Below are 16,667 nucleotides of genomic sequence, written 5' to 3'. Positions count from 1 at the left end.
TGGAGCCGAGTCATGGACTGGGTGAACACAATGGACATTTTAATGGACATTTTACAAGGAAGGTCCATAAACTAAGGGAATGATGTCTGTGTATTATGTTAAAGGATGGGAAGTGGAGGGGTGGTGGTTGGTGAGGTTGTATTGCATTGTATGGGACCTGGGCATGGTGCAAATGGTATGGAATAAGGGGTGGAGAATGTGCTGGTTTTGGCTGAGAAAGGGGTTAATTCTCCTCACTGTGGGGGGTTGGCTACCTTTCCAGCTTCCCACGCTCTGCCCTGTGGCAGGGCTGGGAGGGGCAGGGCCATGGTGGGAGCAGCTGACCCCAACTGGCCAATGGCAGGTTCATCCCACACCACATGGGACCATGACCAGTATATTAAGGGGGAGCAGTTTGCGGCTCGGGGGCAGCGCGGCATCGGGTTGGTGGGTGGCTGCGTCACGTGCGGTTTGTTTCGGCGGTTCGTTCCCCTCCCCCCCCCGCGTTTTGCGCCTCTCGTTGTTCTCCTTTACATTGCATTTCTGTCGTTGTTTCTTTTAATTTTCATTATTAAACTGTTCTTATCCCAACCCACGAGTGTTACCCTTCTGATTCTCTCCCCCATCCACCGGTGGGGGAGTGAGCAAGCGACTGTGTGGGGCTGAGCTGCTGGCTAAACCACGACAACTAGTTATTCTCTGACCATAATGGCTGCTCAAACTGAAATTGGAGTTTTCCTGGAAGCTCTGGATCGTGTCAATACGAGGTAAGTTTTCGGTTCACCATGATAACCAGTGACAAGCAGCTCAGCTGACCCTTATGTACTATCTTCGTACTCCAGAAAGATCAATGCAGCAGGAGCAGAACTCAGACCTGGAAAGCCTGTTGCAGGTGGAATGACCAAGGGCTCACCACCCCAGCAAGGCAAACGCACTCACTGAGCCAGTGCTTTCAGCACAAGCAAATACTGTAACAGTAATGGCATCATGCCACTTGCTTTCAGTGTGGATTAGGCTCTTTTGGTGCTTGGTATTTTCCAACAACAGGTCCAAAGTCATCTTCTGCAGACCTGATTTCTACACATTGGCCTTGAACAACCGCCAACAGTCTATGGTTGTGACAAAGGGCACGTCTCACAGTACCTGAATGAACAAAGGAGAGCAGGTGTACTGTGATCAGGGTCAGCCAACAGTCCAGTGGTTGCTGAACAAGTCCACTGTGAAGAGGCACACCAGGCCAAGGAGTCAACACATCAGGATCCAGGTCAGCGAGGAACACGGCTGGACAACCACACAGATGCAACATAGCTGAGGCAATGACCCAAGGCCAAGGGCCTGAGCTTAGACAACTCCTCAGTGAAAGGGGAACCCCGACAAGACTGACTCACGATTACATGGCTGCACCATATCCAAGATGACCTTGAGCACCAACAGCCAAATGAACTGCAGAGGACAGGGCATTTGGAGCCCTGACAACTCATATCCTACAAATACCTACTGCTCCTTCTTTCTGGTGATGGTACAGATACCAGTGACAGCAACAGCAGTCAATAAAATCCCAACACCCTTATTTCCTATTCACAATGCTCATAATATCATTTTTAAAAACCACCTGCATCTGTTTTCCAACTATATTGTTTTGGCAAAGCTGTAAGGAGCCCAGACAATAACAATGCCTGCAGTTCAGGAGGGGCAGGAGGAAGGGGAACAAGCTCTCACCCATGCCAGATCAGATTTCCCTTTTATTCTGCAAACATTACCCATTCCATATGATCCAGGTATAGAAAGTGCTTTAGAATTAACTTTAAAAGCAAGACTGCAATTTTTATTTTCAAAGAAGTCCTTATAGTGTAGTCCACAAGGCTTCACAGGTTGTTTTTAAAAATAAGATTAAGGCCAAATATGGTACTTTCAATATAAGGGTAAAATAAAATACAATACATAATGTCAAAGCTTTAGTCTAAAGACTATATGAAATTGGTGATAAAGCAGTATCGTCTGTATTACAACAAACTAGATCTACTAAAAAAAAAAAACTGAGGGGCTTGTGCCACTCCACCCTTTGACACTGAAGGTTTAGCTCAGAGCTGCGAAGAGGAGTACTTCTACTAGAAATTTAATCCTATACTGCAACAGACGATGTAAAAGGACAACTGTAAAAGTAGCATGGATTGGGACAAACAGTAAGCATTTGTCACTAGGTTTCAGAGTTACCAGTGCATTTTTACTACTACTAATTCTGTGTGTGTTGTTCTGACAGGCTTCATTTTGGAGGCAGATCAGTACTAGTAACAGTAGCTGATGAGATGAGGTACATTCCAAAAAACAAAGCAACTTCTGTATACATATGTGTATGAGTGAGATGCTTTCCCCCTCCCAGCATTAAGAAACTCCTCTGGGCTAATACCAAAGATCCATCTAATTTCCTACCACCTGAAAAACGCAAAACAATGTTCCAGTTATTCCTTAATTGCTTACAAGAAAGTCCACTCTCACCACCCATTAAAGAAAAAAAAACCCCAAACTCCACCCAAACCACAAAAGCCCTTAACCTCTAGTTTCATGCTATATTATTCAGTGCACCAAAAATTCAGGTCTTTTGAAAGTAAATTTCAGACCAGTTTCTTAAAATTCATTGTTTCCACAATTATGTATTCCATTGGAACAACAACAGGGATAATAAATTCACAAGAATCCTGTTATTGTATTGAGACAAAGGATTAAGGTTCCTCATTGTAACATTTCGTCATTCTGATTCTCACCTCGGTTTGTTTCCCCAACTTGCACCTTTAAAAGATGGTGCTTCTCCCCTTCCAAAGGCAGCATCAGAGAATTAAGGTGATTTGCGCAGAATGAAAAGCAAAGGCCTGTCTACAGGTCAGGCAGTTGCATTTACATTCCCTTGACAACAAGCACAGCCCCTGTTCTAACTCAAGGGAATTTTATCACATTTCACCCCCACTCACAGACCAAAATTAGTGTCTTCTAGAATGCACCCAGCCCCACTTCAGACTGAGAAGGATATGGCTCTTTTAAAAGGTAAAGAGAAATAATGATTTCTTAATACGTGAAGACCAGTGCTACTGCTCAAAAGGAGCAGGCTTGTGAAGTTGGGTTTTTTAAACTTTCAAAGCAAAATTTTTAAAGTGTATTTTTTTAAAAAATAATATTCCATACTTTTTTTTTCACTACTAACATCGAGCCTACACCAGTGAAAGCTGAGAAGCAAAGGTAATTGAGAACAGTATCAGCTGTGTTGCTTGCATATAAATGCCATTGTTCAAGGTGTGCTGATCCCTGCTAATACATGTTCTGTTTTCATAAAAAGTTCTAAACCAAAACCACCTTAAGGAAGACATTAAAAAAAGCTTTGGTTGGTTAACGGCCAGCTTCAAAAATATACAAACACCACCCCCATAGCAGTGCAAAATTTTACGAACTGCAAAAATACAGAAGAGGTACACGCTCAGTGTCATGCAAAAGTGTCATACCAACACGTATTTTCCCAATGAATTCTATAAAATGTAGATTTACAATGCACTAATTCTATAAATGCAAAAGAACGTATTCTGTGAAGAAATTTAACATCCAAAACTGCGCGAAGCGACAGGCAGATAAGAGCTTGCTTGTTAAAGCCGAACCGCATCTCTAATAGGAAAAGCTTTCTGAATACATAAAGGATTATTTTCATAACAAATGTCACATCTCTTCCCCCCCCCTTCTCGCCAACAACGCTCCCAATTCTCTTTACAATCTGCAGCGGGTTTTAAAGGAGCTCTATCTGAACGACTCACACAAAAAAGCTTTGAAGCACACCAAACGTTTGCCCTTATTCTATAGGAACTGTATAGGCGTAACTTGGCTCTCCCCTCCCCCCACTCGGTACCTTTCTGGGGTAGTGACTTCACATCCTTTGACATCAGCACAGCCTGGAAGGGGGATGGGAGACTTACGGCTGAAAGCAGTAAAACCTGCTTTTAACTATGCGTGCAATGCCTCTGCGAATTCTTAAATCTTCCCAAAAGGCGTTTAACAGAAGCCGGGCTTCGGTCTCCCCCGGTTTTACTGCGGCTGTAAGGAACCGAGAGGGACCGGGCTACAAAGGACTTCCCGCTCGCCGGACCCGAGCACCACAATAGCCATTTATTAGCTCGTCAGAGGGTCGCGATTCACTCGCACACGCACAATAACTCACCTCTAATATGCAAAAGGGCCACGGGCTGGAACGGCCCATTGGAATTGGCTGCGTCAACCACCATCCTGCTGCCAGCTCTGTTACATGTCAACATCTAGGCTCCGGCAGGCAAGGCAGTGTATTCCTTAAGGCAAGAAACCAGCCTCCATTTTAGTTTAAAAAAAGACAGAAACTGAAGCGCTCTGCAGCTGGAGGGAACTGGCTAGTTAGTGATGTCAGCGGGCGGGAGGAGCCCCATTGGCTAACGGCAGCAACTTCAAATGACACCGAGGAGGCCGCGAATGAGCGCAGCCCGGTGCGGGGCTCAGCCGGCGCCCCGCGCTCCCGCACCGGGCCGGGCCCCGCAGCAGCAGAGCTCGGCGAACCGCAGCCCGAGGAGGGGACCGGTCTTTTCCGTTTGCGCTTTGTTTTATCTAAGGCAGGATGGTGTCATTGCTGCTCTATTATTTTCCCCGCAGATAATATTCGGTACGCACCTGCTAGGAGGCGGCTCGTGCCTTTTTTTTTTTCTTTTTTCCTTTCCTGAAAAAGCCAAAGCCTTCATCTTTCCCTCACTACGGTTGCCAAGAATTGCCAAACTGCAGTTCAACCCAAGCACGGAAAAAACGCCCCATTAAGAGAAACACCTACAACTTTAGCTTTCAAGAGCCATGTTGAAAGGCGATTCACAGTAAGAATTACTATTACTAGTGATTTAATAAATATAAAAATCTTACAAGCATTTCCAGGAAATATCTTATGACTGGTTGCTAACATGTATATTGTGAATAAAAATATATAGGTCTGACTTTCAGGAGATAAAAACTTCATGTTTCACACCCATCTACTTCTTTCAATCTAAAAGGGACCTATCTTAAGTTTAACATAAATTTGGTAAACTGGGATATTGCAAAATTCAAGTTTTCCTTTGTAGAAAATTCAGTAATTATAATTAACTTTTTTATATTAAAAATGGATGCACTGCAGCACTAAGAACCAATATATAGGCACATAGAAAGTGTTTTGCGGCATAATCCCAGAAATATAGATAAAAAAGCACAGCACAACAATTTCTAAACTTTTTAGTCAAATTCCTTAAGGTATTTTGAACAAAACTATAAGCAACCTTTCCTTCATCATAAGAGACTTGCACATTTATTTTTACCGTGAGCTATTCGAAGGACCATTCCATCTCCTTGGTACTGCAGCTCTGCAAGTGATGGTCAGAGAGACAGGCCATGTTATACTTGTACCGTCTCCAAATGTGGGCTTGTCCCCAGATACTATCTGCACCAGTATGTCACCTTTAAATATTTTGATTACTTGATCTATGACACTGTACTAACTTATATCTGCTCAAAAAGAGGAGTCCATCAAAAAAAGAGGAAGAGACTTTTCAATTAGGTGATTTGCTGATGAAAACTTGGAACAAGACCAAATTATAGGGCATATGCATACCTGGTTAGAAAAATTATATTGCACTATAATAATACACCGTCAAAAATAAGTTAAAGCTGTACTGAATATTATTGAATTGGATGAAGGGAAAAGACTAACTGGGATATAAAAGAGAGGAATATTACCCATAAGACACATGAAGAAATCAATTGGATTTACTGATTGCTGACAAGGCCCAATTTGTAGTACCTCCAGGCTGTCACAGTTGAAAAGGGATGTAAACCTGATGAGAAAGCCCAAAGACAACCAATCTAGAAAACACTAGTTAAAAAAAACCCAAAACCAAAACCAACAAAACCAAGCCCCAGAGCCACTCTGTTTGGTGTGGTATGGGTTGTTGGGTTCGGGTTTTTTTGTTTGTGTTATTTGGTTTGGGGGGGGGTTGTTTGTTTGATGGAAAGGACTAGACTGAGAATATCCAAGTATTTTAAAAAGTAGTTATGGAGATGGAGGGAATTAGTTTTTCTACATCTGCTACAGGCAGTAAATTTCGCCTACAACAAGGAAGATTAGGTTAGATATTAAATGAAATCCTCTCACAACAAGCATACTGAAACAAAATAAGAGACTGCAAACCTCCTAATAGTTTAAAAAACAGCCAAACCTGAGTGATATAAATGCAGGTGATCCTGCTTTTGAGAACATCAAAATGGACTACATGAACTTCTGATGCCTTTTTAAACATTTTTCCTAAAACTACAGAAATTCAAATAATTTGTCCTCCCAGTCTAGGCGAAAACAAAAATGTCAGGTTTTATACCCAGATATCCCTTGGGTGTGGACTTTTAGTCCTATAAAATAAAAAGCTAATAGAGATACGCCTTTAACAAAACTAGATTTAAAAACAAAACCACGACTGACTTCAGATGAAGTCTTCCAGAAGATCTCAATGGATGAAGGAGAAAACCAAAGAACTAGATAATTTTTTGCAATATTTTTACATGCAGCATTTTGTACACAAATTGTTTCCTTCCCCCATCTAAAGCATAATTAGACTGTTCTATAGTGATAAGCCACAGTATGAAGCAGCAAAAATTAGGTTTAAAATTCCAGTTTATCTGGTAGCCGTATCTTTAAGAGGCAGCTGCTCGCTCTCTCCTCTCTACTCGTGTCTTTGCTTTAATGGTCAACTGCTGCTTCTGTCTCTTTGAAACTCCCTGCAAAGATTAAAATGGATGTGGAGACTACTGGTACAACGGCGCACAACTTAACTACTGTACTGGAACACAACAGAGCAAAAAGGGAATGTTGCTTCAGTTACAGTGCCATTTTCTATTTTATACATAAGCACGGCTTGAATAGTTGGAGGTTCATTAGCAAATTTTAGGTAATGGTTTAAGAGTCAACCCTCCCACGCTGTTCTTCACTAAAGAGAGTAAACGTGACATTTGCAGTGCCAGCAGTAATACTGGCAGAACACTAAGTCACATTCAAGTAAGTTTTCTCCTGCAAGATACACACATCCTGTTCGCATTTCTTCCTCTTTGCAGGACTGTTACATCTGAGGCCAGTACTTAGTAAACTACCATGAAAACTGGTTCCAACAGCTGTAATTCAGTGTATTTCTGGTGTGCGTCTGACAGGACACTAGTGGAGCTGAAGAACTTTGATTCTTGTAAGACCTTTTGCTTGTTAACAAAATGGGCATCTTCTCACCAGTTGTACAGATTGAGAGGTACACTCTGCTCAGGAGGTCTGTATACCCTCCTTTTGTTTCAGCCTTAAAATATTTAAGGAAAATATTTACTTAAGTTGAATTATTTTGAGCAACTTCATTTGGGAAAAAAATTGCAAAGAAAATTGAGTTAGGAATTGATTTACTAATGGGAAGGGAAAGAGTATTAGTGCAAGTGGAATGGAGCTAACGAATATCAATGGGAGGTTACCTGAATAAACTTAGGATGACACTTCTGTTGCAAGAGAATCAAAACCCATATTAACTTCAGCTACCCATTTTTAGCACTAAGTGAATGAAAAAACCATATTGACAGTATAGCAAAACTGTAGCTATTACAGATTTCCTCTGAACCCTGCTCATCACTTCTAACTTCCTCATGATGGAAACGAAGGAAAATCCTATGAAGTTTTCAGGATATTCCTAGATGTTACATTTAGGATCCATCACTATAGCTGGTGAATTCCCTTTGTGCTGGGAGGCTATGGAGTATTTCTTTCAAAACAAGTACTCTATTTGGGTTGTGATTTAAAAAACAACCAGCCCCCACCCCACCCCCACCAAATTCACCAGCCCAAAGGTTGCCTTTATTTCCATTCTGACCTAGCTGCTATTCTAACTGATAGTGACAGAATCAGCAGCATGTAAGATAATTTAAATTGGATGAACTTCTATTTACATGAAGATGCCTTGGACAAAGTTGGTTACCTCTCAGACTATATGAGGAGTTTCAATTTTTGGATTGGGGAAGAAGAGGCTATTTAGTCTGAAATCTAAGATAACTAAAGGCATAATTCCACATCTGCTGAAGTTGCTATTCCTCAGCGACCTAAATCAGCCCAGTTGCAGACTGCCTCAGTCCTCTTCCTGCATTCCCCTCTGCTTTATTTTGCTCTCATCTCCTTTAGTGGACATCAGACCCACAGCTGAGTTGGTTTAGTCCACTAATCAAACCAAAAGCCACTTACTTTATTGTCAGGTTGGTTCTTTGTTAAATTAGACTGCATTCCATGGTGCCCTAAGCTGATCTAAGTCTATATGTGATACTGCTGCAATCCCACCTCTTCTGAGGCACACATGCACAACTGATATCACTGTACAAGGACTTGTGCAGCTGCCTGTTTGAACCAGATTAGGAAACTGAACAGAGTTAAAGTCAGAAGGAAAAGGGTTAGCTTGAGCCACATTGATCCCACTATCTGCTTCACCAGACAGTCACCCAAAAAAGGGACAGGAATAAACATGACTCGCTTTTACCAAATCATAGAATACCAGGTTGGAAGGGACCTCAGGAATCATCTGGTCCAACCTTTCATAGCAAAGGCACAGTCTAGATAAGATGGCCCAGCACCCTGTCCAGCCAAATCTTAAAAATGTCCAATATGGGGAAATCCACCACTTCCCTGGGGAGATTATTCCAACACCTGATGGTTCACATTGTGAAAAATTTTCCTCATGTCCAGTCAGAATCTCCCCATGACTAACTTGTACCCATTATCCCTCATCTTTTCCACATGATTCCTTGTAAAAAGGGAGTCTCCATCTTCTTTGTAGCCACCCTTTAAATACTGGAACACAGTGATAAGGTCTCCCCCTAAGCCTTCTTTTCTCAAGGCTGAACAAACCCAGTTCTTGCAGGCTTCCCAGTCCTTTGATCATCTTGGTGGCCCTTCTCCGGACCCCTTCCAGCCTGTTCACATCCTTTTTGTATAGAGGGGACCAGAACTGTACACAGCACTCCAGCTGTGGCCTGACAAGTGCTCAGTAGAGCAGGATGATGACTTCTTTCTCTCTGCTGGCGATGCCCTTCTTGATGCAACCCAGCATCCTGTCGGCTTTCTCTGCCACAGCAGCACACTATTCACTTGTATTGAGTTTGCTGTCCACCACGACACCCAGGTGCCTTTCCAGAGCTGCTCCCCAGACAGATAGATACCAGCCTGTGCTGTACACACTGGATTACGTTTTCCCAGGTGTAAGACCTTACATTTGTTCTTGTTGAACTTCGTAAGGTTCTTGTTAGCCCACTGTTCCAGCCTATCCAGGTCTTCCTGCAGGGTGGCTTCCCCCCAAAGTGTCTACTTCCCCACTGAGTTTGGTATCATCAGTAAACATACTGGTAGGACCAACCTAGTGTACCTTTTTCCCCTCCCATTATAGCCTAAGCAAAACTAACCATTCTCACAAATTATGTCAGGCTATAGAAAATAAGTCTCTTCACAACCCTGAACAAGGAGTTACTTGAGGACCATATCTTTGTTTTATGGGAGAAAAGGCACCGGATACTACATATTCTGGAGGAGGGAACACAGCAGTAGGAAGGATGCTGGGCTTCTCCTACAAGGTTCTGACTCAATTCCAAAGGACAAGCAAGAGGAAATTGTTCAAGGAAACAGAGGTGGTAAACACCAGGTTAATATCTAGCTATCAGAAGAAATAAACAGATAAGAAAAAATCCTTACCTGGATAAATGAAACACATATGGACTATCATTTGGCTTCCTTAAAGAATTCCTAAGACTGAAGCATGGCAAAAGATAGTATTCTACCTTCCACATTGAGAAACTGACAATATTTACTCCTTCTAGTGCAGGAAAATTAAAAGTGGAATTGGCAAACATCTGCCTGTGACTGGATTTGTCTCTATCTGGATTTCCTAATATTTGCACGGTCACTGTAGCACACAGGCTCAACAGTGCCAAGTTTTCCTTCAGCCAATATTCTATACTCAAAAGGTTTTGTAAGTGGGGGGTGGGGGGAGAAATCAGTAGATATCTGCTGAGTTCAGAAAGCTGTACAACAAAAAATTATATCATTAGTTACCTTAAAAGAAATCTGTTTTAAGAATAGTATCTGATACAAAAATATATTTCCCAGGACAGATTGCAGAAGCTCGTTTCAAGTATTGGCACACTGTTTCAACCAAGCCCAGTAGAAAAACTAACACGTGCTGCCAAACTCACTCCTGTCTGTGGCCTTATTACATAGGCCACACGTCGTTTTCAAGAAATGGAGTTTAAAAATTTACATTTTTAGGAGTAAAAACTTGAGAGCATGCTCATTATCCAAACACTTAGATTTACACATATAAATATTGCATTCAATGTTTGATCAGTAGAGGTCTTACAAAGTTTAGTGCAGCAGCAAAAATGTTTAGGTCTGATTATAATGAAGACCTGAGCAATGGAACCAAATGTTCATTTTGTAAATAAGGGCATAATAAGACATTTTTAAGAGAAATTTAAACTCTGAAGAGACAGGTTAGAATCTAGAAAATAAGACAATACTACATTTTAGATCTTATTTTCATGGATTCTATCCAAGCTTCAGTGGAAACAAGTTTGGTAGGAAATGCTGCCAGTGACAGATGTAAAGCATTCTTCTAACACTTTCAGCTGCTGACTAATGAGTAGGTGTTTGATAGGGCAGCTGAAATGAAAAACGGCTCATTAATCTAAGCCTATGATTTCATGTAAAGCTAGCTAAAGAAAAAAGTATTTTTCTCTATAACCTTTATTTGGTAGTTATTCACTATCATGTTTCTTAATCTTTAAAGTGTTGCAAAGTAATTCAGAATGGATAATTGCTAAATACTTTAGCATTAATGATTATCAAATAATTAAATATTAAAATATTTACTCATTTGATAGATATTTTCCTGTATGAACAGCAAACAATAGCCAGTTTTTGCTTATGTATATGCTTACCACATGTATTTTAATCATTCTTCTAAACATTTAGGAGAAAATTAAATACAGGAAAACCTGTTTATGCAACACTACGATAATGTTTTAGAGATCAAAGTTCAAAAACAAAGTTACTAAATTAACATGGCAAAGAGAGTCTCCATGGTTCTTTCACATGACACAATACTACACTCACTGACACCTAACCATACTGATGTAGGTAGGAAACCGCAAGCTCCTGCAGCATTTTCCACTATGGAATTTTTGTTTCAATAAATTCAATAAAATATTGGGCTGCCAAAAATACTATTAAAAGCATGCATGCAGCCAGGACCAGAAGGATAGCACTTAGCATACTGCGTTAGCCTAATGTAGTTCACATACAAGGGAGAACAGCATCATCTGTTTCACAAAACTGTATTCATCAATGTTTTGCATGAGAATTAATTTGGTTTTGCCTTTTAAATATATTACGTCTTATGGAAAGTTATCTTATATAGTAGCATTATCTTGCTTAATCTACCATCTTACTTTGCATAAAATACTTTTAGCTACACTGTGATGCTACCACCTTGCAGATGGACAAAATTCCTTAATTGCCATGCACACACACAAGAAGCATGATTAAACTGGAAAGGCCTACGTACTGCACCTTTGTGCTCTACCTAATTTACAACTGGCAGGAGTAGGTTTCTATGATGATAATGACATTAAACATCAAGATCTCCAGTCTCAACAGCTGTAAGAAAAGTACTCCTCAGAACCCCAAACCAGTCCATCATCACTATGATTCCCATAAATTCAATTGTATTGCATCTATCCAGTCACTCTCTCTTGTATCACAAAAACAGTCGCTAGTTTTAAGTGAATCGGTAACGGACGCTGCTTGAGTTTGAACTTACCCTGATATGAATTTGTGGAAGTTAACAACAAATATAGTTGAATTTTTCTGCAGCACAGAGAACAATCCTTTATTTGCTTTTTAATTTATCTTTATATCAGTTTTGCTTACTTATCTGTACTTTACAGTTGGAAGAAACACACAACCTTCCATCTCTGACCTCTTGAGAAATTCTCACTTTTTCTTTCTTCCTCATGGTTACAACAGTTTTATCAATAAAAATTTGGTCCAGTTGTTTTTTAAGCATCAGAATCTTAAACTGGGACCACCTCTTCTGCAATCTTAATTCATCACACTTTAATATCATACAGATGATGAAAACGGAGCTATCTCCTAGACAGCCATTCATGACTTAAAAACATTAGGAAAGCTTTAATAACGCTTGCCTCCCTATCAGAATCCTGTATCACAGGCAGACAAGTTGAGACACCACCCTGATGTTCTCCTCTTGCACAGAACACACTCAGAATTCGGCATAGCTCTAAAGTCTCTGCCTGAAAAAAGAAGAAATCAAACACTTTGCATGAAATGTGCTTAGAAAAATGCCACCCTTACAACCTGTCATGTTTATTATTTCCTCTTTTTTCCCCCTTGCCCTCCACCCCAACAGATAGGGCTGATGGTACTTTTAATGCTGAAATCATGCTAAGCCAGTGACATCTCCACCAGAAAGCCAAAACCAGGGCTGATCAACATGCACAGCAAGATCTTCAACAATGACATACCAGAATCTAATCATATCACATGCAATTATTCTACATCAAGAAACAGCACAGTATTCCTTATTCTATACTTCTCAGCACTAAGAGTTAGCCTAGATGTCCACATCTGCCAACATAGCTCTCATTTCTTCCTACCTTGATCACACCTCTACAAGAATAACGTATCCACATTTTCGGGATCAAAAATCCAACTCCAAGAGATAAACAGTAATTCTGTAAATTAGGAACTGTATTTGAAAATAAAAGCTGAATTACAATCTCCATCTTCAGGATTACGTAAAACAATGTTAACTTATCTAATAAAGAAAACAAAAAACCCAACGCCATCAACAAGCCATGACACTTGCATCACAGGAGTCCTCTACAAGGCTATAAAAGGATTCCTCTCCAGCTTTAAAAAACATACACAGAAATGCTACAAAAAAGCATATTTTTGAATCACGCCCAAATTTACATATGTATGACTAAGACGTGTTCATTGGGAAATTTTGCAACACTTCAGAATATTAAGGAGCCCTGACGTATTATTTTTTCAGATTTGTTATTCTAGGACTAACTAAGAACATTATTTTTTAATTAATATTACTTGCAGGTTAAAGTCAGGTATGCGACACAATCATATTTAACAGCATATAAAACCTTTTATCCCAGTCAGGGAATCTTAATATTGTATTTAAGAATTCTCACTGCAACATTCTCTGATGTATTGTAGGGATTCAGACCACATCCTTAAAAATCTCACCCCTTTGTACAACTGTTATCTGTAAACACTGCACATTTACACCATTTACTAAAATCAGCACATCCTTGCAAAATAACATGTACAAATACAAGTATGTCCACCTGTTTGTACTGTTAAAAATCCCCTGTAGCATATAACTAAACATACATAGTGGGCAAGGGAGCATCTCAGAAACACATAATCCGCAGGACTGTTCCACAGGGAAAAAAACCTGTCAACCTGTAATGGAAGTATTACCAAAATGATAAATTCTTATGAATATAAATTGTAACTTTTAATAGTATGTACATTTTGAATCATTAAACTTAAATTTTACTTTTCTGTATTAATAGTGTTGAATAGAAGTGAAACACATTAACATTTAGGTTGCCAGTTAACCAGTTATGAAATCCCACGCTGCTGGCAAAAAAGTATCTTTTTGTTCCTTTTTGATCTTGCTCAATTACTCAGCAAGTCCATCACAGCAGCAACCTCAGTCCTGCAGATGCCAACACGCACACACACCCCCCACACTCATTTGGTTAGGGACAACTATATTCTATTTTTGCTCTGATTTTACTGAGAACTTTAGGAAAACAAAACAAAAAGCCCAACACACAAAGGTTGGAAAAACATTCAGAGAAAATTTAGAAAACATTAAGTCTGATCTCCTAATAGTTTTGACACTAAACTAAGCTTATAGAATTTACAAATGTTTGTTTGGTAAAGTTTTCTTAATATGCATTTAAGAGAAGAAGAAAAAGGCCACTAGATGTGGAAGTACCTCAGAAAAAAGAAGGAAAAAAACCATATCTTTTCTTTCCCTCAGCATTAAACCCAGGTGATTTTGTTTAAAATTTTAGAGATTTGGTCTGTATGGTGGTCTTTGGATACTACCTCCGTGAGAGCTACAGCGCAAACATATTTTTGCAGCCATCAGCACACAAGTAACAAGCATGCAATTCCTAACAGAGACACTCAAAAGTTTCCTCTCAAAACTGAACACAGCCACATGAGTCGCGCATACACATTACATACTCAAACTCTAGAGCTTTTCTAGCGTATATTGGATTTGGTTGTCAGAAGTTCATAGAGGTAACTTAGAATCAAAGAACTAAAGTGAAGATGTCCCATCAGCATCACCAGAAATAAATGCCAGCACACAAACTAAATCACAGACACTGTGGAATTACTTTTTAATTAGCCATGAAAAAAAATTATCCATAATGTAACAATGAATTCAAGCTTCTTGCATAAAGTTGAAGTGAGCAGTTGCAAAGAACACAAAACTACTTCAGTGTGTCAGTGGTCAGGTCCATACAAGCTTGGATACGGTACGTTTCTTTACATATTTAAATATTCATATTGAACACTTAGACTGTTTACATCATACAGAACACATTAAGTTGTAAACAACTCCAATATAACCTGAGTTATTGTTTTCTTAAGAAAACAATAATAAACTGGTTTCTGAAGGCTGAAACACCCTTTGCTATTTACATTTGATGTAACCAAAACATAAACCTAAGTTTTCAAATCATAATAAAACAAAACATACCTTTAAGACCAGTAAGTAATTTTTTTCCCCAATAAAAAACTGAAAACAAAAATCAGTTGTCTGTAACTGAAGTACCTGCACTACTAACAAGCTAACAAGGAGAACCGGATAGGCAGAAATTAACATAACAAATTTGTTGGCACATCATTTTTTTTTTCTGAAAATAGGTGAGATCTTTTCAAGACATTTGACACAGTTCTGAAGGAACTTCACCAGAGATAATTCTAGGTTATCTGTGGGCAGACAAACCACCTTTTCTACCCGAACTAAATCAGGCTGTGTTGCACTGTGCTGCAAGGAGCTTTGCCGGCTTGAGGCTTTGCTAATACACAGATCTCGACGCTCCACAAACCAATTACATCAGACACTTTTTTCTATGTTCATCTCTATTCTTAGAGCCTCTTAAGACACAATGCAAAAAGCAAAGGAAATAAATTATCTGAGCTATCCTGCTCCTACATTTCCTGAATAAACTGAGGGTGTGCAATGTTAATCATAAGCTGCTCCGACAAATATAAATCGTACCACACTAATACCAGTCACCAGGGCAAATAGGCTGATGTTTCCAGAAGCCTATCATCAGCACTTTCGTGCAACACCCAAGAGAAAGCATGCCTGAAGACCAAAAATTGAGACTAAAATTGAGATTAAAAGGCAAAGCATTTCCTAAATAAGAAATCTTGATGAAAACCCACTTTGGCAGCTCCTCCTTTCCCTTCCCACTATTTCAAGTGATCTGCTGACCTCAACTCCAGCCCTGTGGCACAGATGCAAGGTGGGTATCTCAGCAATACTGCAGGCCATTTAGAGCTTACCAGTTACGAGCTTTCACAGATATAATATCAATCTTCAAGTATGTAAAGACAGCCCCATTCTATATGCTGTGCTTAAAATACATCTCACGTAAAGTACATCACACCACACAGCGGTCAACCTAACATTTATTAAGAAATGCACATCTCTGTCTACCACAGATAGAAGAAAGTTTTCCCAAGTACTGTAGCCATAGAAATATAGCCACCTGTTATGAATAACTGGAGTTTGAAAGCTGGTTAAACACAGCTAACCTGAAGGAACACTACATTCTTCCCAGCACTTCATAGAAGTCAAACCCACCTTAATCATCTCAGTCCTTTATATTACAGCCTGCCAGTTCACTTTACCTCCTGTCCAGACACAGACATTAAACACACTTATAGCTGTCCAAAAAGAAAGTTTCCCGACTTCACTTAACCCACTGAATCACACATCAAGTCATGTACCTATGCACACATTAGGAGAGCAGGGTGACCGGCCAGCAGCATTCTCAGAAGCCCTAATAGGTAGGAATTAAGTCACGAGTGAGCACGTGTAGTGAGCACAGCAACTGTAGACAGACACCTGCTATGATCCACGAGGCTGGACATAGCTTTATTAGTAAAGGTAGTAATTACTACCCATCACTAGTGCAATTGCTGATCTAGTATTTCATAACAAAATTTGACCCTCGACAGCCTGGGGACATACATACTGCACCAGAGAAGCTCAAGATCTTTTCTTTCTTTTCACTTGAGAGCTGGGGGAAACGATTGCAGACTGAAAGGCAAATTAACACATGCAACAACAATACTTCTACCATTTCTTCATATCTAGCTATGTGGTGTGAAAAAAAGTAGAACATTCTCAGAACATACCTTATAAAGTTCACGACTTACTCCACCACCACCCAAACCCAAGCAGGCACTCTTCTGCCCTTCATTGGCCTGCTAGTTTGAACTGCAACAGAACCAAGGTGGAAACAGATCTAAAACTTCA

At 39.9% G+C, this 16,667-nt stretch overlaps 1 protein-coding gene across 3 annotated transcripts in view; it reads right to left on the bottom strand.

The window, feature by feature from the left end:
- PPP2R5C (protein phosphatase 2 regulatory subunit B'gamma) overlaps window positions 1–16,667 on the bottom strand; it is an 89,739-nt gene that overhangs the window by 54,624 nt on the left and 18,448 nt on the right. Inside the window, exon 2 of one of the 3 annotated variants that reach the window (XM_075103934.1) lies at window positions 4,175–4,298. The exons of the other annotated variants lie outside the window; for them this stretch is intronic. Coding sequence (XP_074960035.1) covers window positions 4,175–4,268 — 94 coding nt within the window. The 5' untranslated portion in view covers window positions 4,269–4,298. The remainder of the gene's footprint in view (window positions 1–4,174; window positions 4,299–16,667) is intronic. 3 annotated transcript variants of the gene reach the window in all.

This window comes from Phalacrocorax aristotelis, chromosome 9, assembly GCF_949628215.1.
Source record: "Phalacrocorax aristotelis chromosome 9, bGulAri2.1, whole genome shotgun sequence".
In the NCBI taxonomy this organism is placed as follows: domain Eukaryota; kingdom Metazoa; phylum Chordata; class Aves; order Suliformes; family Phalacrocoracidae; genus Phalacrocorax; species Phalacrocorax aristotelis.
This window is presented reverse-complemented; position numbering and strand designations above follow the sequence as displayed.